We start from the raw sequence: 25,285 nt of genomic DNA, 5'->3' as shown, positions 1-25,285 counted from the left end.
CTGGTTTTAAATGGTTTAATGGTCTTTTTTGTTGTTTTTTTTAACACATTTTACCGACACATTAATCTCAAACTAAAGCACTTTATGCTTTTTTTGTTTTTTTAGGGGTTAAGATATTTTTTTCTCACCTTATGACAAAATAATATATTAGATTTGTTTATTTCTGGAATTAATAGGCGGCTAGTGTTTTGTTGTTTTTTAAGTTTTATGATCTTTGCTACACAGACTGCAAAATTAATGTAGCCTTTAACTTCCTATCAAAAATATGAACTCTTGTTTGGTTAAAACTTTTTTTTTTATACCAATGATTCCAAAAATAACTCTTCAATATTTAAAAACAAATAAACAACAAAAAACAAACCAAAAAAAAAGAAAAATGTTTGATACAATCTCTATGCAAACAAGTTGTTTTTAAAAATCTTCTGTACATTCTGGACAAATAAACTGAGACGCTGGACGAGATGTGTTGAAGCACTGAACTTTGCCCTAAAAAAAAAAAAAAAATTGGAGAAAAATGGATACCTGACGTCAGATAACGAGGGATGAAAATCTACTTCAAACATGCTTAAACCTCCTGTTGTTCTCGAGTCAAGGAAGGAAGGGAGGAAGAAGGAAGGAAAGGAGGGAGGGAAGGAAGGAAGGAAAGGAAGGAAAGAAGGAAAGGAAGGAGGAAGGAAGGAAGGAAGAAGGAAGGAAAGGAGGGAGGAAGGAAGGGAGGGAGAAGGAAGGGAGGAAGAAGGAAGGAAAGGTAGGAAGGGAGGAAGGAAGGAAGGAGAAGGAAGGAAGTAAAGGAGGGAGGGAGGAAGGAAGGAAGGAAGGAAGGAAGAAGGAAGGAAAGGAGGGAGGAAGGAAGGAGGGAAGGAAGGAAGGTAGGAAAGAAGGGAGGGAGGGAAGAAGGACAGAGGAAAGAAGGAAGGTAATGGGGAGGAAATAAAGAGAGAAGGAGGGAGGGAGGAAAGAAGGAAGCGAGGAAGGAAAGAACGAAGGAAGGAAGTAAGGAAGGAAGGAAGGAAGGAAGGATGGGAAGGAGGGAAGGAAGAAGGAGGGAGGGAGGGAGGAAGGACAGAAGGGAGGGGAGGGAGGAAGGACAGAAGGAAGGAAGAAAGGAAAGAGAGAGGAAGGAAAGAAAGAGAGGAGGGAGGGAGGAAGGACAGACGGAAGGAAGGGAGGAAAGAAGGAACAGTCAAAACAGACGGGGTCAATTTGACCCAGGAGGACGACACGAAGGTTAAACCTGGGTTGCATTTCACCGGTTATGGAGCCTTTTTTATTTATAATCCAGCTTCAAAGAGAAATAATTAAATGGCAGTTCTGCAAAAACCTTCATGACATTTTAATTGTACACCTCAGAGCTGTTCCTCTGTTCTAAAGTGCATTAAAGCTGCTGTGAAGTTACATTAAATTCATTTATTTTAAAACATGAAACAAGCTCTGATGGTAAAATACTACGAATGAAAGGTTTTAGCACCTGAGAGGAGACTAGTTGAGCTCAGGGCATCGAAAACCAAAAAAAAAGAAAAAAAAAAGGAATTATGCTCATTCACGTACTTTCTGAGTGTTATATGAGACGTTTGAGCTCACTCTGTCGTGTCTGTAGTGTAAATAAGGAGCATAAATCCACCTGGCTGCACCTTTAAAGCTCAATAAATGATCAATTATGTTTTTAAAGAAATAGCACAGCACAAAAAAATGACTACAAATCGCCAAATTGTTGCTTTTACACGTTTTTTTTCTCTCTAATAAAGAAACAATACTCATTAATTTATACTTCTTTAAGACAGCAAATGTAGATTTAACCCTACAAACTTCAGTCTGCTGTGTAGTTTAAACACTTCATAGATAAACCTGAGAATTACATCCAATAATTAGCAGATAAAAGGTTAATTTCACCTCCTCTCTCTGTCCATATGTCATTTTTCCTCATCTATAATGCACATACTCTTTTTCTCTCCCTTTTACCACCTTAACCTTTTTCACTGAGTTGGTTAAATGACATTTTAATGTTGATATCATTGAATTATGAAAGCTGAACAGCCTCTAATCCACACAGATAAACCCTCAAATGCAGGTTAAACATGCACATCTGGAGTTTCAGATGTTCTAACGGTAACACGTTTTAACAATTTTACAGTGATTTTTGGTCTATTCTCACTAATTTATATACTTCTTTAACCCTCCTGTCTGCTGTGTAGTTCAAACACTTCATTGATAAAACTGAGAATTACATCCAATAAATAGCAGATAAAAGTTAATTTTCACCTTCTTTATCTGTCCTTTTCTCTTGATACCCTCGATTTCTCTCCTTCTACTACCTTCTCATTTATCACCAAGTTGGTTAAATGACATTTAAACATTGATATCATTGAATTTATTTCCATTCCTGATAGAAACACCATGTTAATAAAACCCTGACAGCCTCTGAATCACACAGATAAACCCCCTGATGTAGATTTAACGTGCACATATGGATTAGTATAAATGGTGGGAAATACATGTTGTATCTTGTTTGTTTAATCGGGATAAAAACCAAAGAGTTTAAGACAATAAATTGAGATTTTACATGGACTTATTCTCTGTGTTTATCCCTAAAAACACACTATATCATTAAATGAGCATGTGACGAGAAGATTGATACAAATCTCATATTTTAAACACTCGGTAAAGAAAGCGAAGAAGCATATTTCCCCCTCAAACTACTCTCTTATAAAGTTTTCAAAGTCAAGCTTGTACACAATTCGTAAATGTGAAATGATTTTTGAAGAGTTGTAAAAATGTGATGTAAGGATCCCATCACCTGTGCAAAATCTGACAAGTTCACTGAGACTGAAACACTGAAGACGACGTAAAACAGAAGAAGAAGAAATAAAATAAATCATTGGTATTTGAGCTGGAAAATACTGATCTGCAGTGAAGCTAAGAAATATATAGCAGATGCATTCCTGGCAAAATGACAATAAAAAAAAAAGCTTTAAGTTTTAAATTAAAGTTTCATGCAGGAAACAGGATGTCGACTTCAACCCTTTCAAAATAAAAGAAAAATGAAGCGGTCACATTCAGTTTTTAAGCAGAATCATTTGCGTGTGTGTGTGTGTGTGTGTGTTTTGAAGAGGAAGCTCTGAATGGATGATTTCATCTCTTCTTAGTGACAAAACAAACCCGTCAAGACACTTTTACCTTCATGTAGCGAGGAGATGGATCCACGATAATGACACACACACACACACACACACACACACACACACACACACACACACACACACACACACACACACACACACACACACACACACACACACACACACACACACACAGGGCCTCATGCAAGAACCATTAATTAAACCAACTCCAAATTTAACAGAATTAGTCGAATTCACTTATTTCTTTGTGGTTCAAGACGTTTCGTATGAGTCAAAATCAGATTTTCTCCACAGTTTGATTTTAACTATTAACTATGGCTGAACAATATATCGTTATTATTAAAAAATTATGATATGAGACTAGATATCATGTTAGTATTTTGATATCGTAATATCATGATACAGCATAAGTGTCTTTTCCTGCTTTTAAAAGCTGCATTACAGTAAAATGATTTAATTTTCTAAACTTCTATTATTTGCCTTTTACCCACTTTGTCATTATATACACATTACTGATGATTATTTATCAAAATTCTCATTGTGTAAATAGTTTGTGAAAGCACTGATAGTCATCCTTACAATGTTCCTGCAATATCGATATCGAGGTATTTGGATATTTGATTTTATCCATATCGCCCAGTCGTAAAATTAACCCTCCTGTACAGGCGTTAACTCAAAAATGAGCTATAGTTTCATTTAAATGAGTCCTATTAATTATAATATGTGTAAAACTTGTGGTAATAAGTTAGTATGAACACAGAATTGGAAGATAATTTCAACCTTATGCATTTATAAACAGTCAAACTAGATATAAGTTGCACGGTTGATTGGAAAGAAAACAGGAGGGTTAATTAAAACTTTAATGATTTTACATTTTAAATGTGACTGAAATCAATTAGCAGCTAAATAGACTTCGGTAGTTGATGGGAACGTTTTTCAGCTTTCCCGCTATGCATACAAGCATCCATTATAACACCTGAAAGTGTAGCATCACCTCCTTTATAACATTGTTTCATCCTCTTTATCACATTTAATTTAAATCATGTTTTATCGTGTTTTGCTTTAACGAGACTTCTTCATTTCAGATAATTCCTTCTTTATTTATTGTATTTCTTCATCATATCGTTAGCAGCTCTTTGTGCAAATTTAAATCATCCAATCTCAACAAACTCACGATGAAACGAGCGATTTTACGCCAAATTAGTCGAGCAAAAAACCTCACAAAAAAAGTGAACTAAAGTTTTCGGAGTAGAAAAATAAATAAAATAAAAATATGTTCTTGCATGAGACCCGATGTTTTCAACTGTGCAGTCTCATTGAAAACCAGCATGTGATGAAATGAGAGCATAGTACCAAGAGATGAAATGAGATGATGACACTACTTTTCATCCCTGCGGTGTGTTTAAAACAAAACAAAACAAAGCGGCTAATACAGTTAGCACCTGATCATATTATGCATCACCTCTGAATCCTGCGGTCAGCATCGTCCCTCGCTCCAATTTTTCTTTTTTTCAATCATTTCATTCATTCATTTCGCCGTGTTGAAATATAATAAATACATCCAAATAAGACATTTTCGATAAAGAGCGTCTTGTGTGTGTGTGTGTGTGTGTGTGTGTTTGGGGGGGGAAACATTCATCGAGGTGCGTCCCGAGCTGACGGGGGAAGAGCCAGCGAGGAGCCTGGAAGGCAGAGCGAGAAGAAGAAGAAGAAGAAGAAGAAGAAGAAGAAGAAGAAGAAGAAGAAGAAGAAGAAGAAGAAACAACGTTGTTTTTTGAATAGTTTGGTTGTATTTGGTCGTGTTTGTCGTTTTCCTTGTTGTTGTTGTTTTTTTAGTGTTTGGCTTCTTGGATTAAAGCAGCTTTGGTGAGCACGAAACGCAACAAACATACAATGGTTCCTCCACTGAAAACCAAATATTTTAATCAGTTTATATCCTTCCAAAAAATCCGACAACAACAAAAAAAAAAAGTTCGGATTTCCCTCCCAGAGTGGGAATGTTTCACCGGCAGCTACTCGTCCTCTCCGGTTAGCTGCTACGTTAGCATCGTCTCCGCTACTACGACAGCTTCTCCTTCTGTGCTCCACCACTGTGTTTTTTTTGTTTTGTTTAAAAGTCTAACTGCGAGTGTGTCGCGGCAGTCTGCGTGTGCGTTTAGATGGTGTGTGTGATGTAGAAGAGGAACTCCATGTCCATGGCAGTCTGCGGCACGCTGGCGCTTCCTCCGTGGATGACGGGGATCAGAGCGCTGTCCAGCTCGTTCATGTAGCGCTGAGGGAGGAGCTGGCCTCCAGAGCCAGCCTGGTACTCCACCTGAGAGTAACACACACACACACACACACACACACACACACACACACACACACACACACACACACACACACACACACACACACACACACACACACACACACACACACACACACACACACACACACAAATATATGTCTTTAATCACAGCAGCATGTTCATTAAGGTTAATATAGTTCAAAGTGCCTCACAGCTGATTGACAAGCTGATAATAGGACAAGAATAAGTGACGACATAAAGAAAAGGAATAAAAACAAAGAACAAATTTAAGAAAATAAGGATTATAACAACCTAATAAAAAATTTAGGATTCATAATAAACATCTAAAATATAAGAATAAAATAAATAACTGAAAAAAAGAAGTGAGAATAAGAGAAAAAGGAGTAAAAACTAAGTTAAAATAGACTAAAAAAAAGACTAAAAAAAGGTAAAATGCAATGAAAGAGATAAAATTTAATAAAAAGCTAGACTAAAAACTAGGTTAAAAAAGATAGAAAGAAACAGACGTGTACTTAAAGGAGGATGTATGGTGCACATTTCCTGCTCTATATTAATACTCTGTGTCTCTACTGGAATATCTTTGCATAATTTCCAGTTAAAAACTCCTTATTTATCTTCTACTGGTCCTTTATGCAGCTCATCAGTTCAGCCTCTGACTGAAACTCCTGTCTCTTTAAGGATTTCACTTCTTTTTCCCCTTCTTTATTCCAAATGTTCAACTTCTCAAACCACATCCGTACATGTTGGAGCTGAATCACATCTGAGATATGAGAGTGGAAACGCCTTAGCAACCACCTTAGCGAGCATCTTAGCTAAGTAACGAACTAATAAACGAAGTAAGTAACAAAGTAATGAACTATCAAACTAAGTAGGTAAGTAAATAAGTAATGAACTAATGAACTAACTAAGTAACTAAATAAGTAAGTATCGAACTAAGTAAGTAACGAACTAACAAACTAAGTAGGTTATTATAACTAACTCTGTTCTGATTGGTCGGCTTCAGGAAGCTTCTACATAAACTAACTATAGTAGCAGGATTTCACTTCTTTTTCTCCTTCTTTACTCCAAAATGTTCAACTTCTCAAATCACATCCGTTCATGTTGGAGCTGAATCACATCTGAGATATGAGAGTGGACAAGACTATGGAACCAGCATGTTTTGGATCCTACATTATAACTATAAAAACAACATATAAACCACAAAAAGCACTATATAGATCCCCTATAAATTACAGCATCGTCTTTACCATGTCGGCCTGTGTGGAGACACGCAGGGAGAGCGAGTTGATGCCGCTGCAGGTGAGAACGGCGAGGTGAGGCGTCAGAGCGCTGCACGCTGCCAGAGCGATCTCCTTCTGAAACACCAGGCAGGACTGAAGCACCGACGCCAAGCTGCAGTCTGGAGCCTTCGGCTGGTAAAACACCTGCAGGGACATCCAGGTTAGGTTGAATCTGTTTTTACTTCCTGCTAGTCTCACGTTACTTACACCTGTCTGTCTTTATTTATGCTGCTAAATATCTCTGTTGTGTTACTGCTGTCCTTCCTCCCTTCCTTCATCTGTCCTTCCTCCCTTCCTTTTTTCCTTCCTTCATCTGTCCTTCCTCCCTTCCTTCCATCTGTCCTTCCTCCCTCCCTTTCTTCCTTCCTTCATCTGTCCTTTCTCCCTTCCTTTCTTCCTTCCTTCATCTGTCCTTCCTCCCTTCATCTGTCCTTCCTCCCTTCCTTTTCTTCCTTCCTTACTTCATCTGTCCTTCCTCCCTTCCTTCCATCTGTCCTTACTCCCTCCCTCCCTCCTCCCTTCCTTCCTTCATCTGTCCTTCCTCCCTCCTCCCTTCTTCTATCCTTCATCTGTCCTTCCTCCCTCCCTTCCAGCTGTCCTTCCTTCCTCCCTTCCTTCCTTCATCTGTCCTTCTTCCTCCCTTCCTTCCTTCATCTGTCCTTCCTCCCTTCCTTCCTCCCTCCCTCCTCCCTCCCTTCCTTCCTTCCTTCCTTCCATCTGTCCTTCCTACCTTCCTTCCTTCCATCTGTCCTTCCTCCCTTCCTCAAAGTCAAAGTCGGCTTTATTGTCAATTTCTTCACATGTCAAGGCACACAAAGGAATCGAGAAGACGTTTCTCACTATCCCACGGTGGAACAGATAAAGTGCACAGGCACAACAGATAAGACAGATAAAACTAAATAAAGTTTCCATTAGTGTTGTATATGCAGCACATTGAGTTTTTTTTTATTATTACTACACCAGAATCTCACCTCAGTGCATTGAATAGTTCGTCCGTCCACCTCAAACTCTGCGTCCTGCTGCATCCTCACACTGCGGACTCCATCCAGAGGTTTCCCATCCACGGCGCTGCTTCTACTGCAGAGAATAATCACATTACAGATTACAGACACGACTAATGAGTGAACAAACGTGGCTCATAAAGAATAATTAACTTAGAAAGCAACACAAACAAGGAATCCATTCATTTCATCTGGAGCTCAGAGACGAAGGGGAAACTCCACCGATCAGCGCAGTCAAAGATGTTTCTGTCTTTAAACGTCTGATGAATGAACTTTTTAACTTCTAGGAACTATTAACAACCGATCTGCTGCTTCACTACAAACTAAATCTCTCATTCAGTCATTTGTCAACTAACGGAGCCAAGCTGAGCCAAATCAGTCACGGCTTTATAACTTTAAAAGGATCGTTTAAGTCAATAAAATGTCACAAAATAGTGAAAAATTACAGCCAAAAGTGATGCATTCAAGTTTCATGTTTTATTCCAACAACTGTCCAAAAAATGAACTTTACTATCATAGAAAAGTATGAAATCTTCACATCTTAGAAGCTGGAAACACAGAATATTTGACATGTCTGTATGAAAATAAAACGATTAAATGACAATCAAAAGACTAAAAGACTAAAAGACTAAAAGATTATTTTCTTCACCTCTAGTGGCGATTAAATCAGGTTTTTTCTTGCTGTAATCATTCCTCCAGTTCATACTGAACATTAGAAGATCCCTTCATGATGCACTTACTATGTAAAAATCTACAGTCCTCAATCTGTGCAAGTCTTTTTTTCTACAAAATCTCCTCTTTCTGTTACTCCTCAAATGCAGCTCAGCATATAAAACAGTACAAGGAAACAAAAAGAGTGAATTTTCTACTACAGAGGCTGTAACATTAGATCATTTGACCAACATTTGACTGTTAAAGCCTCAAATAAGCTTCATATAAACTTTTGAATACAGTTTTAGCACATTAAGCAGACTAGATTTAGATACTAAGTGTTTAAAATAAATATTAAGTGTGTAAATTTAAATATTGAGTATTAAGTGTATTGCACTTGGACATAAATAATGTCAACATAAATAAAGTGTTTATTGCACATTTCACCGTTTATCTTTGCATTATGGCTTAATTATCCCTTCTGTTATTGGAAACCTGGAGGAGGAATGATGACGGCAAGCAAAAACTGTGTGTGTGTGTGTGTGTGTGTAGCCCTTACCCCATGTTGACAGGCGAACTCCAGTCGATCCAGCGGACAGTGACGTTCTCTCTGACTTCCCCTCCGTCATTCCTGCCGCAGGGAATGTGGAAGTCGGTCTGCTCCCGAAGCGCAGCGCGGAGCGACTCCATCGTCTCGGGAGGGATTTGAACCATCAACCCGTCTGAAAAACAAATTCCAGTTAGACAACAAGCAAACATTTTACATCCACAGTCCTCCTTCTGAAGCTAATATGAAGCTTCAGTCGTCCAAAATGAGTCAAATCTTCATCTTCAAAGTTACAGTGTTTTTAGTACCAAAGTCTTTTTGTTACTATACTTCCACCACAGCTCAACAGGGAAACACTAAGAGGGAATTTGATGCTAAAAAGACTGTAAATGTGTCAGATATCACTTGATATGACTAACTCAGACTGATGAAGCTCAATAGAAGCTGATCATCTACTTTTAAATACATCACTTTACACTGAAAGCCCATCTGAAGGGTATTTTTTAAATTAATCAATCACTTCTTCCTCCCTCCCTCCACCCCTCCTTTCTTTCTTCCTTCCTTCATCTGTCCTTCCTTCCTTCCTTCATCTGTCCTTCCTTCTTTCCTTTCTTCCTTCCTTCATCTGTCCTTCCTTCCTTCCTCCCTCCCTCCCTCCTTCCTTTCTTCACCTGTCCTTCCTTTCTTCATCTGTCCTTCCTTCCTTCTTCCCTCCCTCCTTCCTTCCTCTCTTCCTTCATTCCATCTGTCCTTCCCCCTTCCTTCCTTCCTTCCTCCCTCCCTCCTTCCTTCCTTCCTCCCTCCCTCCTTCCTCCCTCACTCCTTCCTTCCTTCCTTCATCTGTCCTTCCCTCAAACTGTATTTATATAGCAGCTTTCATTCAGGTTAATGTAATTCATTTACATTTTAAAGAAATATGGGTCAAACAGTCTCTACAAAAATGTTTTTACAGTATAATCAAATAGTCAAATATGACCCTGAGCAATATGTAAAAGGATTAAAACAGACTTGAAAAAAAAACGGTGAACTTGTCCTTTTAAATAACAGCTTTGATTGAGCGTCACCTTCAACAATGCTGGACTTGGCAATAAACCCTGACGAGGCTTTCAGCGCTCCGTTGAACACCACGAAACTGGCACCAGTCACTGTAACAAAGAAACAGACAAGTCAAAAAATAACCATGACATAATTCATGATGTAACGTCAGTGATGTTATTTAACTTCCTTCGTCCCTCATCTTCTGTATTTTGACACAAACATTAAGTACGGCTTGTCTCACCTGTGCGTGTTTTTCCCGGCTTGCTGTTGGCCTGCGTCTGATAGTTTCCGTCTTCGTTCTGGAAACACACCAGGTGGGAGTCGGCCTCGCTGCTGAACCTCGCTCCGATGCTGATGACGTGCTCGTTGGATGAATTCACAACCTTCTGCATCTGGAAAAAACACACACAAAGACACACAAAGACACAGTTTACTCATTAGAAAATAAACACTCATTTTTGCATGATTTTCCCAGAGCTTGAACTTTTCAGTCTCAGATCTGCTCATAAAATCTGTTACAGGAAGCTTGTTGAAAATACAAACTGGACTCGATGGTGGAGAATAATTTAAGAAGATATGTTTAATACAGTCTCAGAAATAGATAAGTGGTACACAGATATTGAACTGGAGCTCATAATCGCATTATTTGGGGTTTCTCTTGCACCTCAATCTCACGCCGTTTGGATTACAGATATCTTAAATTGTATCAAGCTGGAAAAGTTTTCTTATGTTAAGCGACTAGATTTCCCTTCGATTTCAAGGTAATTATTAGTGGTGGGGGAAAAATTGGATACAGCATAGTATCGTGATATTTTGCATGACAATATGGTATCAATACAAAGACATCAGGTATTGATGTTTTATTATATACATTTCAAATGAAAATGTAAGTTTTTGATACCAGAATAATAAAATCAATTGCTTCTTCAGTCCACTAGAATAGCTCTAGTTTGTTTTCTGGTGACAGTCAGTGTGCAGGAGGAAAGTTTCCTTTGAGAGAGAGGAAGGAGTCCTGCACCATTTTGGGTTTTAAAAAAAAAATAAATTTAAATTTACTTTAATGGAAGAAACTATTATTTAAAAAAAATATGCAAATGGTTACAGTGCAGGTCACATTACTGCAAAGTGTCTGGTTCTACTCTCTCTCTCTCCCCTTCTTTCTTATCTGTTTCTCCTCTATCAGCTGTCCAATAAAGGTAAAAAAAAAAAAAAAAGCCCCAAAAACCTTTTAAATAATACAGCTGAGTGGTTGGTGTGCATGCCATGTATCCAAAACCTCACTGGTTTGAGTCCTTTGTTGTAAGTCAAACCTATTTCTCTCCCTTTGTTTCCTGTCAGCATCTTCAATTAAAGCCAAAACTGCCCTAACACAATGTTTATGAATAAATAAATCATATTTCTTGTTACTTTACAGTTGCGTTAAGTTGTTACGAAGATTCCTCCCACAGCTGGTTTGTTCATATTTGCAACAGACTTCCTGTTACAACTTTACTGCATCTGTGACTCAACTTTGTGCAAATCCTGCAGAGATCCACACAAGTCTTTGGTACCAACAGTTTTCTAAAGCAGCAGCATGTAAGCTTCCCAAACTGCCTTTTTGTACCTGTTTTTGTTTCTCTTACCTCGTTGAAGTTACATTTGGGAATGTCGATGTAGCTGTGGCCCATCTCCATGTGGATCCTCAGACCTTCCACCATCGCCAGACTGTACTGGTAGTTCCTCAGATCCTGCAAAAAGTATAATTTAAAAAACATTTACAAGCCCAACACTGTTGCTTTTCCACTAATTTTGGAGTTAAAAACAAACCACCAAATGATTTAAATCTGCTCCCTGAAGGCAAACTCAAAGGAAATGTCACACAACTTGAGATAAGCTTTCCACAGCAGCTCTCTTCCTGTTAGGCAGGAGTCGAGCCAGCTGACACACAGCCAGAGGCCGACATGTTTCTCTCCTCATGTGTGTAAATCTTATTTTAGAAGCATTGCGTGATCAGACTCTTTAACAACCGTCACCAAATCTGTTTATCTGTGAATGTAAACCTGAGAAATATTTAAGAGTTTGCAGTCTTACTTAAAGAAAAAGAGAAAGCTTTAATAATAGTCTACAATTACGGTATGATGATGATGATGTTTTTAACCCTTACATACTGTTCAGAGTCAATTTTGACCCATAATTTACATTTGAGAGCTGTAAAAACACCTTATACACATTTCTTTTAGCCAGATTTGTCCTAAATGTGACACTGAATATATAAAAATGGAAATAAAATGCATCATTTATTATTTTTTGTGCAGTGATACACATTTTCATATATGTAAATGTACACGTTTAACCTGTATTTTCTTTTTTAAATCAAAAATGTGCATTTAACCTTCGTGTCGTCCTCCCAGGTCAAATTGACCCTGTCTGTTTTCACTGTTCCTTCTTTCCGCCCTACCTTCCTTCCTCCCTCCCTCCTTCTCTCTCTCTTTCCTCCTTCCTTCTCTCACTTTCCTCCCTCCTTCTCTCTCTTTCCTTCCTCTCTCTTTCCTCCCTTCCTTCTTTCCTTCCTCCATCCCCCTTCCTTCCTTCCTCCCTCCCTCCCTCCCTCCTTCTTTCCTTCCTCCTTCTCTCTTTCTTTCCTCCCCCCTACCTTCCTTCCTCTGTCCTTCTTTCCTTCCTTCCACTTTTCCTTTCTCCCTCCCTCCCTCCTTCCTTCTTTCCTCCGTCCTTCCTTCCCTCTTTCCTTCCTCCCTTGCTTCCTTCTTTCGTCCCTCCCTCCTTTCCGTCCTTCTTCCTCCCTCCCTTCCTTTCCTTCCTTCTTTTCTTTCCTCCCTTCTTCCAGCCTCCTTTCCTTCCTTCTTCCTCCCTCCCATCCTCCCTTCCTTGACTCGAGAACAACAGGAGGGTTAAACATATACAATGTTCACCTGGACAATAAAATAGTGATTGTGAATTTCTTTATTTCCATAAGATTAATAAAAATGAGGGATTAATCCAACATTTTATTCATGAGTAATGTGGATTTTATGAATGTGAATTGTTATAGAGACTAATTATCAGAATTGTCAGAATATGAACAGTATGTAAAGGGTTAAATGAAGTTTCTTTTAACTAGACTTCACCAAAAACAGCATTCAGTGCAACTGGGAAATAACCTCATTATAGAGAATGATTAACAGACAGCCGCCTAATTACAATACTGTTAAAATGCTGCGTCAGTCAGAGCTCCACTATACTTTAATACTTTTCTAATTATCTGAATGATGTTTATTATTACTATTATTATTATTATTATTAAAGTACTTACAGCCAGTAAATTCATGATGGTGTGTCCCGTCTCTCGATACACAGACTCCCGAAAACGGATACTAACCACCGGAGTGGGATACACTGAAAAAAAGAGAGAAAAAAGAGAGAAAATTCAGTTTGTTCTCAGTATAATTTGATATTTATCTGATTTTATCTGCAAACTATAAAAGTCTAACTTAGTTTTAAAGGCATAACCCATAAAATTAAAGTATCATTAAATTATTTTTGTTGCATTAAGAGATAAGTAATTCAGGAAAATAGCATTTATTCTTAAATAATGTTAGACTTTCTTTCCATTTTCACTTTTAATTCAATTAATCTGCCAATTATGTTCTTAATGAATTAATTGAATAATTTCTACATTTACTTATATGTCCATAAAATGTCAGAAAAATACAAAAAGATAAAAATGTTCATATTATCTTTCTTAAAGTCCAAATGTGACAACTTTAAATTGCTTGTTTTGTCCACAAAAAACACTTTAAAATGCAAATATTTATAATTTACTTTCACACATGATGAAGAAAAGCAGCAAATATTTAAACTGAAATTAAGGAACGAGATAATTTTGTATTTTTGCTTGTAAAATATCAAAGAATTGAAGCAAAATTGACCAAAATTGCTGCAGATTAATCAACTTACAACAATGAATTATCCAACTAATTGTCACAGATGGAAAAAAAAATCGTAACAGTATTAAATGCCTGTTAAACTCAGTATGAAACTATCTATCTATCTATCAGTGTTGTATCTGCAGACCAAAAACAGTGACACGCACCGCTGTATTCAGCTCCGAGCCGCAGCAGCAGCCTGAGAGGAAACACTTTGGCCCAGGGAACCTCGAGCTTCTGGATGAGCAGACCGAACAGGAACGGCTGGGAGGGGAGAGTGAGGCCGTCTAGAGGCTGACAGGTGGGAGAGAAGAACAGCACACCTGCGTGATCCTTGCTGCCCAGGAAACTGCTGGTGAACGTCACGTTGTCCAGCTCCTCCAGAAACTTGCCTGTGACAGAAGATAAAGAGTCTGTCGTTGCTGTTTTTTCAAGGGAAACAAAAACTGTGTTTCTGATTCTTGAAGCCAACCAAAAAGGTGATAAGGGTCAGTGATAAATAAGGATTGGTAAGATGAGCAATACAAAAATATGTTAAAAAAATGTTTTAAAAGCAGCATCAGGTTTGTTCAAATGTACATTTTGTATTTTTGTTGGTTTTATATCATTTGAACTGACATTTACACCATTTTTTTACCAAAAGTAAGACTGAATGCTCCTGAAAATGTCAAATGGTGAATAGAATAGAATGATAAATATTACATATTATATCCACCTAGAGAGAAAGAAAAAAAGTGAGGAAGAAAAGAAAGAAAAAGGAGGAAAGAAAGAAAAAGGAGAAAGAAAGAAAGAAAATGGGGGAAGAAAGATAGAAAAGGAGGAAAGAAAAGAAAGAAAAAAAAGGAGGAAAGAAAAGAAGGAAAGAAAAAGGAGGAAGAAAGAAAAGAAAGGAAAAAAAGGAAAGAAAGAAAAAGGAGGAAAGAAAAAGGAGGAAGAAAGAAAAGAAAGAAAAAGGAGAAAGAAAGAAAAAGGAGGAAAGAAAAAGGAGAAAGAAAAAGGAGAAAAGAAAGAAAAAGGAGGAAAGAAAGAAAAAAAGAGGAAAGAAAGAAAAAGGAGGAAAGAAAGAAAAAGGAGGAAGAAAGAAAAGAAAGAAAGACAGAAAGACAGAAAAAGGAGGAATGAAAGAAAGAGAAGTAACCACAAAAGAATGATAAATATTAAATATTTTATCTTCCTACAGTGTATTTAAGTGGACTTATACTTATAATTACTTCATTTAAAAACATCAAATGAAAAGAACATTTTTTGGAGTATTTCTACATTTACATTTTAAAGCATTTTGTCAATATTGAGCAGAAATATCTTAAAAACAACCATTTTTCTAAATAATTTGTTATAAAACATAGTATTGTGTTGCTAAAAGTGGATTATAATTATTCCACATTGTAGTTCACATTTATTAAATCTCTATATAATCAGATTTATATGAAAAAACACTGGATACACTACTTGTATATATTATATATTTGCCGTCTACCTTTTTGGGCATCTTGGTAAATGTTGAGATACAGTGTAAAAAGGTCTCTGGGTAGAGTTTTTTCTTCGGGCAAACACTCCACCAAAAACAACAGCTCTCTTTGTGCCAGAGCCTGAAGTCCGTTGGAGCCGAAACACCAACACTGCCGACTGGAGTCTGACACAGAAAACACACACAAGAGTTAACGGAGGCTTTACCTGTGGGAGGGAAACTAAAGACGAGAGCCGATACCGATATTAGGGAGCAAAAAATGTCTAATATCGATATATTGGCTGATCATGTGGTAATTAAACACTTGTGACAAAGATATGTAATGGAGGCAATGATATTTAACAGTTCTGAGACCTGAGCTTTTGTTTGGTATGGATTTTTAGTTTCTCTCTAGATATTTGGGATCAGTAGGACCTGATAAGTGCATAAAACTAAGCATTGTCTTTCAACAGGAAGTCCTCATATGGACAGTGGGTTTATGTATTTTTATATAAGCTATTTCCTTAAATTTACACCTTTACACCCATTAGCAGTGTCGTAGCTTGCTGCTGTTGGGTAAAATTAATTACATTTGTACAGCGTATCAGACTACAAATATTATTTAGCATTAATTAACATAAAATCTGATACTGTTTTTGTACCAGGTCCACTTTCATCCGAGGATCAACTTGGCCAAACCATAGACTGTATATAAGAAAATGGACATAACATCCGTGACGTCACCCATTGGTTTGTGGACTGCTGCTCGGAGGCCAATAGCATCGGATCTGAGCAGCGCCATCTTTAAAATTTCCGGTGCATGCCGGGAAAATTAAAAACACGGATTCTACTTATATGGGCATAAGGAGGAGCATGAGGCGCCCTCCTGAACCTGTGAACCAATCAACCTGTCAATCACGACGTAGCCACGCCCTAATGCATACCCTGCTTTATCGTCAAATATAAAATCAGGGAGGCCAAAATTTCACAAATGAACATCATACTGCATTGAAGAAGGCTTTAAACTAGCGATTGAGACCATGGACACATTTTGAAAACATTTACTGAGGTTAGAAATCAAGTGAGAAGTTGGTGAATTCCCCATTGACTTGTATAGAGACCGAAGTCTTTTTGAACACAAAACGGTCGCAGTTATTATGCAGTTTAGAATTAATTCAGAGGACCGCCTGGTTTTTACACAGATTTTTACACTGTATTGTGCTTTTTTTACCACTAGGTGGCACAAAAACGTGTTAACGAATGAGGTCAACGTGTCAAAGTTAAGCAGAATGAAGAATAAGGTCCAGCAAACCCAAAACGTCACAGAAGGATAAGCATTATTGTATAAAATGATAAAATCAGTTCATCATCAAACTGTAAACTTCACTGTAAAATATAATCATTATAATTAACTACGAATTTTAAAATAAACACACAGAACAATAAAAAAAAAAACATGCATTTATATGAAATTTGAATGATCAAGTATACATAAAAAGCTGCCTATATGACTTTAAAAAATAAATTTTGGCACATATTGGACTACATATTCACTGATACCGATAAATCTGATACAGGCCGATAATATCAAGCTCTACTAAAGACATTTTTCGTACTCATACTTATCGAATATATGCAGTATATATGTAGGAAGCATCCAAAAGATAACCCAAGACATGAGGAGGAAGGTTATTATTATTATCATTATTATAATTATTAAAGTTATCATTTTACTCACATGTGACCAGTTTGACGTTGACTAACAGGTTGGCGTTCAGGACAAACGTTAACGGACGAGGCCCCCCCTCCTCTAATAAGTGCAGGATCTGACAGGGAGCGGGACTCTCCTCAACAAAAACATCTGAAAAAAGAAACACAGCAGAGAGCACACGATGAGATTCATGCATATAATAGCAAGTGATAGTGTGAGAGTTAAAGGAAAAGGCTGCAAACCAACAATTAACTGATCCAAAGTCTGATGTTTCATATTAATCTGTGCTGTAGATCTTTGTTGTTGTTTAAAACTATTAAAAATACATCAGTGTGGTTCATTATAAAGAGTTTGGTCACATAAACGGCTCCCAAGACTAAATATATACGCTTATGCTGGTGCTGTAGATAAAGAGGTACAAGTCTTTAAGTTGTTATAAATGGATGAAACTGTGCAAACATCACATTTGAAGAGGAAAGCTGGTATCTGTACCTATTTTAAAAAGATAGAAAAGTAGAAGCTTTAAACTGAATTACATTAAAGGTTAAATATGTTGATTTTTTAAGTTTTTCTTATTGTCAACTAATCTCATAATTGGATCCAAACCAACAATGAACCGATCTACTAACAAGTATAATGTGTGTATCTAAAGTCTGATATATATTGTTCCAAAAACTATATTAAAAACACATAAGTGAGTCACACTGCTTCACTGGGTGACATATTCCTTCATTATAAAGACAAAGCTTATGGTAGTTTGTCCTCGAGTCAAGGAAGGCAAGGAGGAAGAAGGAAGGAAAGGAGGGAGGGAGGGAGGGAGGGAGGGAGGGAGGAAGGAAGAAGGAAGGAAAGGAGGGAGGGAGGAAGGAAGGAGGGAAGGAAGGTAGGAGGGAGGGAGGAAAGAAGGAAGGAGGGAGGGAGGGAGGGAGAAAGGAAAAGAGGAAAGGAGGAAGTAAGGAATGAAGGGCAGAGGAAAGAAGGAAGGTAGGGGGGAGGAAAGAAAGAGAGAAGGAGGGAGGGAGGAAATAAGTAAGGAAGGAGGGAGGGAGAAAGGAAAAGAGGAAGGGAGGAAAGTAGGGGGGGAAGAAAGAGAGAAGGAGGGAGGGAGGAAGGAAAGAAGGAAAGAATGAAGTGAGGAAGGAAAGGAAGGAAGGAAGGAGGGAAGGAAAGAAGGAAGGGAGGAAGGACAGAAGGAAGGAAGAAAGGGGGATGGAGGAAGGAAAGAAGGAACAGTCAAAACAGACGGGGGTCAATTTGACCCCGGAGGACGACACAAAGGTTAAGAAATGGCTCCAAAGACTAATAACAAACACTTAAATGTGAAAGTTATATGTGTGTAAGTTAATATAAATGGATGAAACTGTGTAAATACAATGAAAACAAACACACACACACACCTCCAGCTTCGTCCTCCCCGGTGGTGATGAGCAGAGGAGGGAGCTCGTCCTCGTTATCCGACAGCAGACTGGGAATCCTCTTCACTGAAGAGCCGATCCCAGAGAGCAGGGCGTAGTCCCAGGGTCCCGACACCGGGGGGCGCAACACCTCTACCACAGCAGACGCCTCGGGGGTCGGCGAGTTACCGACTCCGACCTCTGACCCTGCTGAGCTCGGCTGAAATGAGACGGTCGATTACTGTCTGGTGCCAGTTATACTCAATTATACCACAGATCTAAACTATAAAACCAAGATAATGTTAGCACAGTTACCTGACTAATACATAAGTTAATTTAGTCGTTTTTACTGGTCACAAAACTTAAATATTTATATATTTGTAGAAAGCTCAGTGAGGCAGAGAAATTGCCTATTAGCCACATTGTCAGAGAAACACATAGTTTTTAATGGAAAAAGTAAAATCTAGCACTGTGTCTCAAATCACATACTTCTCTTAGTACCCTGTGTACATTATGTACTTCCTAGCATAGTGCTTAAATTTCAACCCGTTATTGGGCTTTCCACTATACAGTTCTAGCACCACTCGACTCGGTTTTTATTTCCGTTTCCATCAGGGATAGTACCTGGTGCCTGGTACTTTTTTAGTAGCTGCTCTGCCGAGGTTCCAAGCGAGCCGAGCCGATACTAAAATGTGACGTCAACAGACTGCCGGCCACTGATTGGTCAGAGAGTCACTGGAAGAGTCATGAGCCGTCCCACACAAGAATCAAACCCGGCATTTTTAAATACCGGCAACAGCGTTACAGCGATTAGTTTCTCTTCTCTTGCTTTGTGTGTGACAGAAAGCCTCATACAGCAGCAAGTACACCATCGCCTCCATTAACTCCATTGTTTATGTGTTTGTGTCGCATATAAAACGACGTCACAGCAGTTTCATGCAGCCGTTATGACGACCCGCCCAAGTTGAGGAGGAACTATGAAGTAATGGAAAAGGTTCCTGGTAGCAAATCGAGCCGAGTAGTGCTAGAACTGTATAGTAGAAAAGTGCCAATAGTGTTGTCTCAAAAATCATTACAGACTGCTAAATTAACCCAATAAACCTACTAACTGATATGTCGGTAAGCTGATGTTATCGGCTGATATTGACCTTATGACAGATATATCTGTATCGGTGAATATGTTGTCAGAAATGTGCTTTTATGTGTTTTGAATCTTATATAGGCAGCATTTTATGTAAATGCGACCCTACTTTTTTTGGTGCATGTTTTTTTTGTTTGTCTGATTTTCTTTATTCAGTTTTGTTAATTAAAGTTTGTTGGACTGTAAAATATCACGGCCTCCAAATTTTTTTTGAGTTCATATAAATATATATATATATACTGTATATACTCACATTGTTTTTGTAATGATCCCTCAAATATGGTTGTGACCAAGATATGTAAAGGAGGTTTTATCGGCCAATATACAGTACCACTCAAAGTTTGGACACACCTTCCCATTCACATCAATGAGAAAGTGTGTGCAAACTTTTGACCGGTACTGTAAATATCGATATTGGGATTTTTTTTACTCCCTAATATCGGCATTGGTTGGCTCTAGTTTTGAGTGCACCATCCGTGTACTCATCTTGCATTTTTCCATACTTCCCATTGTGAACACACTTATGCACTCAAAATATAAAGTGTAAATATAGTAAAGTATGAGATTTGAGACAGCGAATGAAGAATGAAGTGTTTCTCTGTCTAAACTGTGTGGATGATTATATATTCGTCTTACTGATGTTTGGTCCGGTGAGACATTAAACTCCTGTGAGCTCCTGCGGCTCGTCACCGACAGCTTGGTGGTGTCTGCCACCTCACCGTTAGGCAGGATGCCGTCTGCAAACCACACACGCTTCTGTTCACGAGGACAACCTGATAAAAACGAGGACAACGGAGGACTTTAAAAAAACAAAAAAAAACAAAAAGGGGGAGACAGCTCAAGAAAAACAAACTAGAAGCAAAAGTTTAGACGATGTACAGTAGTGCAAGAGAGGAGTCATACTGTCGTTGCTTGGGTGTTTGAGAACGGACACAGGCACCATGACGGTAGGCGGAGGAGAGTTGAGCGTGCCGGCGGCTCGGGCCTGCTGCAAAGGGGGGATGGTGCTGCAGTACTCAGATGGGACGTTGGGGTTTGGGCTGGGACCCGTTGGACTCATCATCCGCTCCAGGGCCTGGGCTACAGGGGGAGAGAGAGAGAGAGAGAGAGAGAAGTGAAAGAGGACGATATATTAGCAGAAAATTCAAATCGGATTTTAATGGGACACAACAAAGCTCGTTTTGTTGTGTTTTTTACCACATTATCTACACTGGATTATGGAGATGTCCTTTACTGCTGTCATTACCCTTAACCTCCTGAGACTCCAGCTTTTATTTGGTATGCATTTTTAATTTCTCCTACATATTTGGGATTAGTGGGACCAAGGGCTGGGCAATTAATCGAAAAATAATCGAAACCGACATTTATAAACTCTAATCGACTTAATCTTGCTCATGTCAATTAATCGTGGTGTTCACTGTTGCCATGACAGTAAAGGTTGCATATCTTCATCATTTTAACCCAAACCATGATCTTTTCATAGTTCTAATCAAGTAAACTAGACATTAACCACAGCGTCACACCTTAAAACATCCTTATTTTCACTCCCTAAAGATACTCATGTGTGAAAATATCACAAAATATTGTGTGAGGGCAGCAGTGTAAAATACAAAATAAAAGAAACTGTGAAAATACATAATCGTTCATTCGTCGTAATCGAAGTTAAAAGTTTTTGCCATAATCGCCCAGCCCTAGTGGGACCGGATAAGTACCAAAACTGGCATCGTCCTCATATGGGCACAATGGATTTATTTTATTGTATGACACAATTAATTCACCAGTGTATAAAACTATTTATTTCCTACACATTTACACCAACGACATTAAAGTCCTAATGCCCTTTAGTATTTCCTGATTAGCAGTGTCATAGCTTGTTGCTAAAATTAGTCAAATTGGTATATCAGAATATCAAACTATAAATGTTATTTAGCAAAAATAAACAAGTTTCAACCATAAACTTTGATAAGGTTTTGTACCCGGTCCACTTTTATCCGGGGATCAGCTGTTGATCGACTTGGCCAAGATACTGCCGTCCTGTTTCTACACTGATTTGTATACTGTAATGTGCTTTTGCTGCCACTAGGTGGCGCACAAATGTATGTATGAATGAGTACAACAGGTCAAAGTTAAATAAAATGAAGTATAAGGTCCAGCAAACCCAAAATGTAATGTGACGCAGGGTTGCAGGAGGTTAAAAAACTGGACACAGTGCAGTTTCATTCATGTACCACTGAGAGTTATATGAAAAGGTTGGATGGTCTTTACTGCTATGTAGAATGAGCAGCGTACCTGTGTCTTCATTTATAAGACATCAATATCTAAGTTGCCGAAATGCAGTTTGGCTTTAGTGGCAACACCATGTCGATGTGAAAGTACCTTAAAAAGTGTGATGCGATGCTAGCAGATACTCCAATTGACTCCCATTAAAAAAGCATTAACTTCTTTCTAGAAATACTAAATCAGTGTTTTCTTAAAAGAGTCTCAATCTCTAAATTCAGGCCCCATAATAAGTCAGCAAGTGGTCACTTCGGAAATTATTGCTCCATTAATAACATTTGAGGAATTAATGTCTGTCATGTGTTTGGCTGACAGCTTTGCTTGGATTAGATTAGACTGGATTAGATTATTGCAACATGTCAGTAAATTTAACGTAACTTGATTATGATGCCTGTCCTGTCAGCACAATTTAATTTAAGTAGCTAGTGTGTACAGCTCGGTGTTCTCAGTAAGATAAGCCTTAGCATGGATGAATAAGGCTCAGCCGCTCAGCCGTTAGACGATTTCCCCCAGTGGTCACTCGTGGCATTGCAGCTAAAAACAAAAGAATCCACCTGCAGCCCAAAAAGCATTTTCTCCCATAGACCACATCTGTAAAAGAGACATCTGTAAAACTGTTAACAGGACACCTCGAACTGCAAACAAGCTCAATTATGACTCTCTCTGTTATAAATTTTTGATGCATGGAGGTTTTATATTTGTAAAAGCCGAGAAAAATCACAATGTAAAGTCTGTGGGCCGAGTGGGAAACACTACTGCGCATATTTAGTTGGCGGCATTACGTAGCCATAGTGAGAACGGCAGAAAAGATCATCGGTGCCTCGCTGCCATCCCTGCTGGACACTTACAACCAATGCTGCATTAGCAGAGCCTGCAGTATCACTAAAGACTCCTCTCATCCCTCCCACAGCCTTTTCTCCCTTATGATATCAGGGAAAAGGTACAGAAGCATCTGCTCCAGAACAACAAGACTGCTTAACAGTTTCTTCCCCCAAGCAGTCAGGCTCCTGAACCTGAAAATAAATGAACTGCCAGTGAATGGTCTGAAGTTGCAGAGTGTGTTTCCAGAGCGTGAAAGACAATAAGTCACACTCCTTATTGGCTGGTTTCTGGTACGATGCACCTCAGTACTGAAAGAAACTACTACACAGCTTCAAGTTAGACACACTAGTTGTTTTGAGTGGATTAACTGTCTTATTGTGATCTTGTGTTTATGATATCTGTTCTCAGGTCTCTCTTGTAAAAGAAATATCCTGATGTGAATGAGATTTCCTTCATTCTTTGTTTGTTATTAAATACATTTTTTCCTCAAACTGTCTGGTGTTTAAGTTAAAGTGTAGGCCTTTAACCTGTGTCTCCTCTCGTGTCGTCCTCCCGGGTCAAATTGACCCCGTCTGTTTTGACTGTTCCTTCTTTCCTCCCTTCCTTCCTTCCATCTGTCCTTCCTCCCTCCTTCTCTCTTTTTTTCCTTCCTCTCTTTCCTCCCTTCCGTTATCCTTCCTCCATCCCCTCCTCACCCCTACCTTCCTCCCTTCCTTCTTTCCTTTGTCCTTCCTTCCACCCTTCCTCTTTTCCTTTCTCCCTCCCTCCCTCCTACCTTTCTCCCTTCCTTCTTTCCTTTCCTCCCTTCCTTCCTCCTTTCCTTGTTCCCTCCCTCCTTTCCTTCCTTCTTCCTCCTTTCCTTCCTTCTTCCTCCCTTCCTCTTTTCCTTTCTCCCTCCATCCCTCCTACCTTCCTTCCCTCCTTATTTCCTCTGTCCTTCCTTCCTTCCTTTCTTCTTTCCTTTCCTTTCCTCCCTTTCTACCTTCCTCCCTTCCCTTCCTTCCTTAACTCCCGGACAACAGGAGGGTTAAATTAAAACCTCTAACAGTGTCCAGCTCTCCACTGATGATCGATGACTTACTGTGTAAGTTCGACCACTCTCTCAGACGCAGCCGCTCTCAGCTCCAAATGGATTGATTGCACTTTAAGCACCAAGCGCATAGTGATGGAGAGCTTCATTAACCGACTGATTGTTGCTGTGAGGTTGTTTTTAAATGTTTATTTTCTCTTCTTTTAGTGGTCAAAACAGCTGAATGCAGTAAAACAGTGCTAATATATTCCTGTAGACACATATGACACCTGTGTTATCCCTTCATTTCATTCAGTTAAGCTCCTTTTTACTCCTTAAATCATCTCTAACAATAATCTGGTGTTTAAATAGTTCCACAAAAAGGTTAAAGTGACATTTCGTTTCTCTGTTATCAGCTTTTGTCTATGTCAGCTTTCTTTTACATCGGAGGTTTTACTGATGACAGAATGAATGAAGAAAGAAAAGAGGATTAAGCCCGAAGCGACTGTCACTGAAGATGAAGGTTATATATATATATATATATATATATATATATATATATATATATATTTTTTTTTTTTTTTTTTTTTTTCTTTTTTTGTGCAAAGTGGTCAAATATCAGATCGGATGAAGAACCGGATCATCACAGAGAACGGCCGCTCGCTGCAGGCAGATGTGACAGATGTGTGATTACTGTAATAACTAAATTGTGTTTATCATTAACCTTCACATACTGTTCATATTCTGACTCATAATTAGTCTCTACACTAATTCACAATCATAAAATCCCCCATCAGTCATTAATTAATGTTTGATTAATCCTCCTGCTTGATTAAAAGACATTTACAATCACTATTTTACAGTTCAGGAGAACATTTTATAGAATATGATGAATACAACAAACATGTTTGAATGCTACGACGGCGTATAAGGACCATATATGTAAAAAATAAATAAATATTGACCTGGAGAAGGAGAAGGTAATATTTGGAGAAAAAAAAATCTCAATTTCTGAGATTAAAGTTGTAAATTTACAAGAAAAAAACTCGGATACTATTTGCTATTATAAAGTAGAAAATTTGGGAGAAAGAAAACTTACAAATTTATGAGAAATACAACGTCTTGCTTAGGATGATCTGGTGATTCTGGGTAGTATCTCCTTATTGCTAAATCCAACTGAAAAGTAACATTTTAATCAGTTCTTCCACAGCAGCATAATGCACGACAAGAAACGTATTTCGAGTGTTGCAAAGTATTTTTCTCATAAATTTGCAAATTTATGTCAAAGAATATCCCAGTTTTTTTCTTCCTCATAAATTTGTCAGTTTTTTTCTCTTATCAATATCAGAGTTTGTTTTTTTTTTGTGTAAATTTACGACTTTAATATCTGATTTTTTCTCGAAATACTATGCCCCCTCCTCCAGGTCAGTATCTTTTTTATTATTTTCTTAATTTTTTTTACATATATGTCCCTAATACGCCATCGTAGCATGCTGATTTTGGAAAATTGTAAATAAACGTGTATCAGCTGCACAAAAATAAAAAAGTAATGCATTTTATTTCTATTTCTGTATACTGTGGGTCAAACTCTGGCTAAAAGAAATGTGTATATGGTGT

At 38.3% G+C, this 25,285-nt stretch overlaps 1 protein-coding gene across 1 annotated transcript in view; it reads right to left on the bottom strand.

Annotated features, from left to right (window-relative positions):
* Positions 1–890: 890 nt before the first annotated feature.
* The window catches only part of zfyve16 (zinc finger, FYVE domain containing 16), a 37,906-nt gene continuing 13,511 nt past the window's right edge, over positions 891–25,285 (bottom strand). Inside the window, exons 5-18 of the mRNA XM_062434495.1 lie at positions 20,464–20,640; positions 20,197–20,333; positions 18,423–18,639; positions 17,053–17,175; positions 15,345–15,500; positions 14,035–14,259; positions 13,255–13,337; positions 11,588–11,692; positions 10,207–10,357; positions 9,992–10,072; positions 8,940–9,102; positions 7,700–7,805; positions 6,696–6,872; positions 891–5,451 (exon numbers count right to left, since the gene is read on the bottom strand). Coding sequence (XP_062290479.1) covers positions 5,293–5,451; positions 6,696–6,872; positions 7,700–7,805; positions 8,940–9,102; positions 9,992–10,072; positions 10,207–10,357; positions 11,588–11,692; positions 13,255–13,337; positions 14,035–14,259; positions 15,345–15,500; positions 17,053–17,175; positions 18,423–18,639; positions 20,197–20,333; positions 20,464–20,640 — 2,060 coding nt within the window. The 3' untranslated portion in view covers positions 891–5,292. The remainder of the gene's footprint in view (positions 5,452–6,695; positions 6,873–7,699; positions 7,806–8,939; positions 9,103–9,991; positions 10,073–10,206; positions 10,358–11,587; positions 11,693–13,254; positions 13,338–14,034; positions 14,260–15,344; positions 15,501–17,052; positions 17,176–18,422; positions 18,640–20,196; positions 20,334–20,463; positions 20,641–25,285) is intronic.

The sequence above is a fragment of the Scomber scombrus genome, chromosome 15 (genome assembly GCF_963691925.1).
Source record: "Scomber scombrus chromosome 15, fScoSco1.1, whole genome shotgun sequence".
Taxonomy (NCBI): domain Eukaryota; kingdom Metazoa; phylum Chordata; class Actinopteri; order Scombriformes; family Scombridae; genus Scomber; species Scomber scombrus.
Note: the sequence above shows the minus strand (reverse complement) of the source record. Positions and strands in the feature narration are given on the sequence as shown.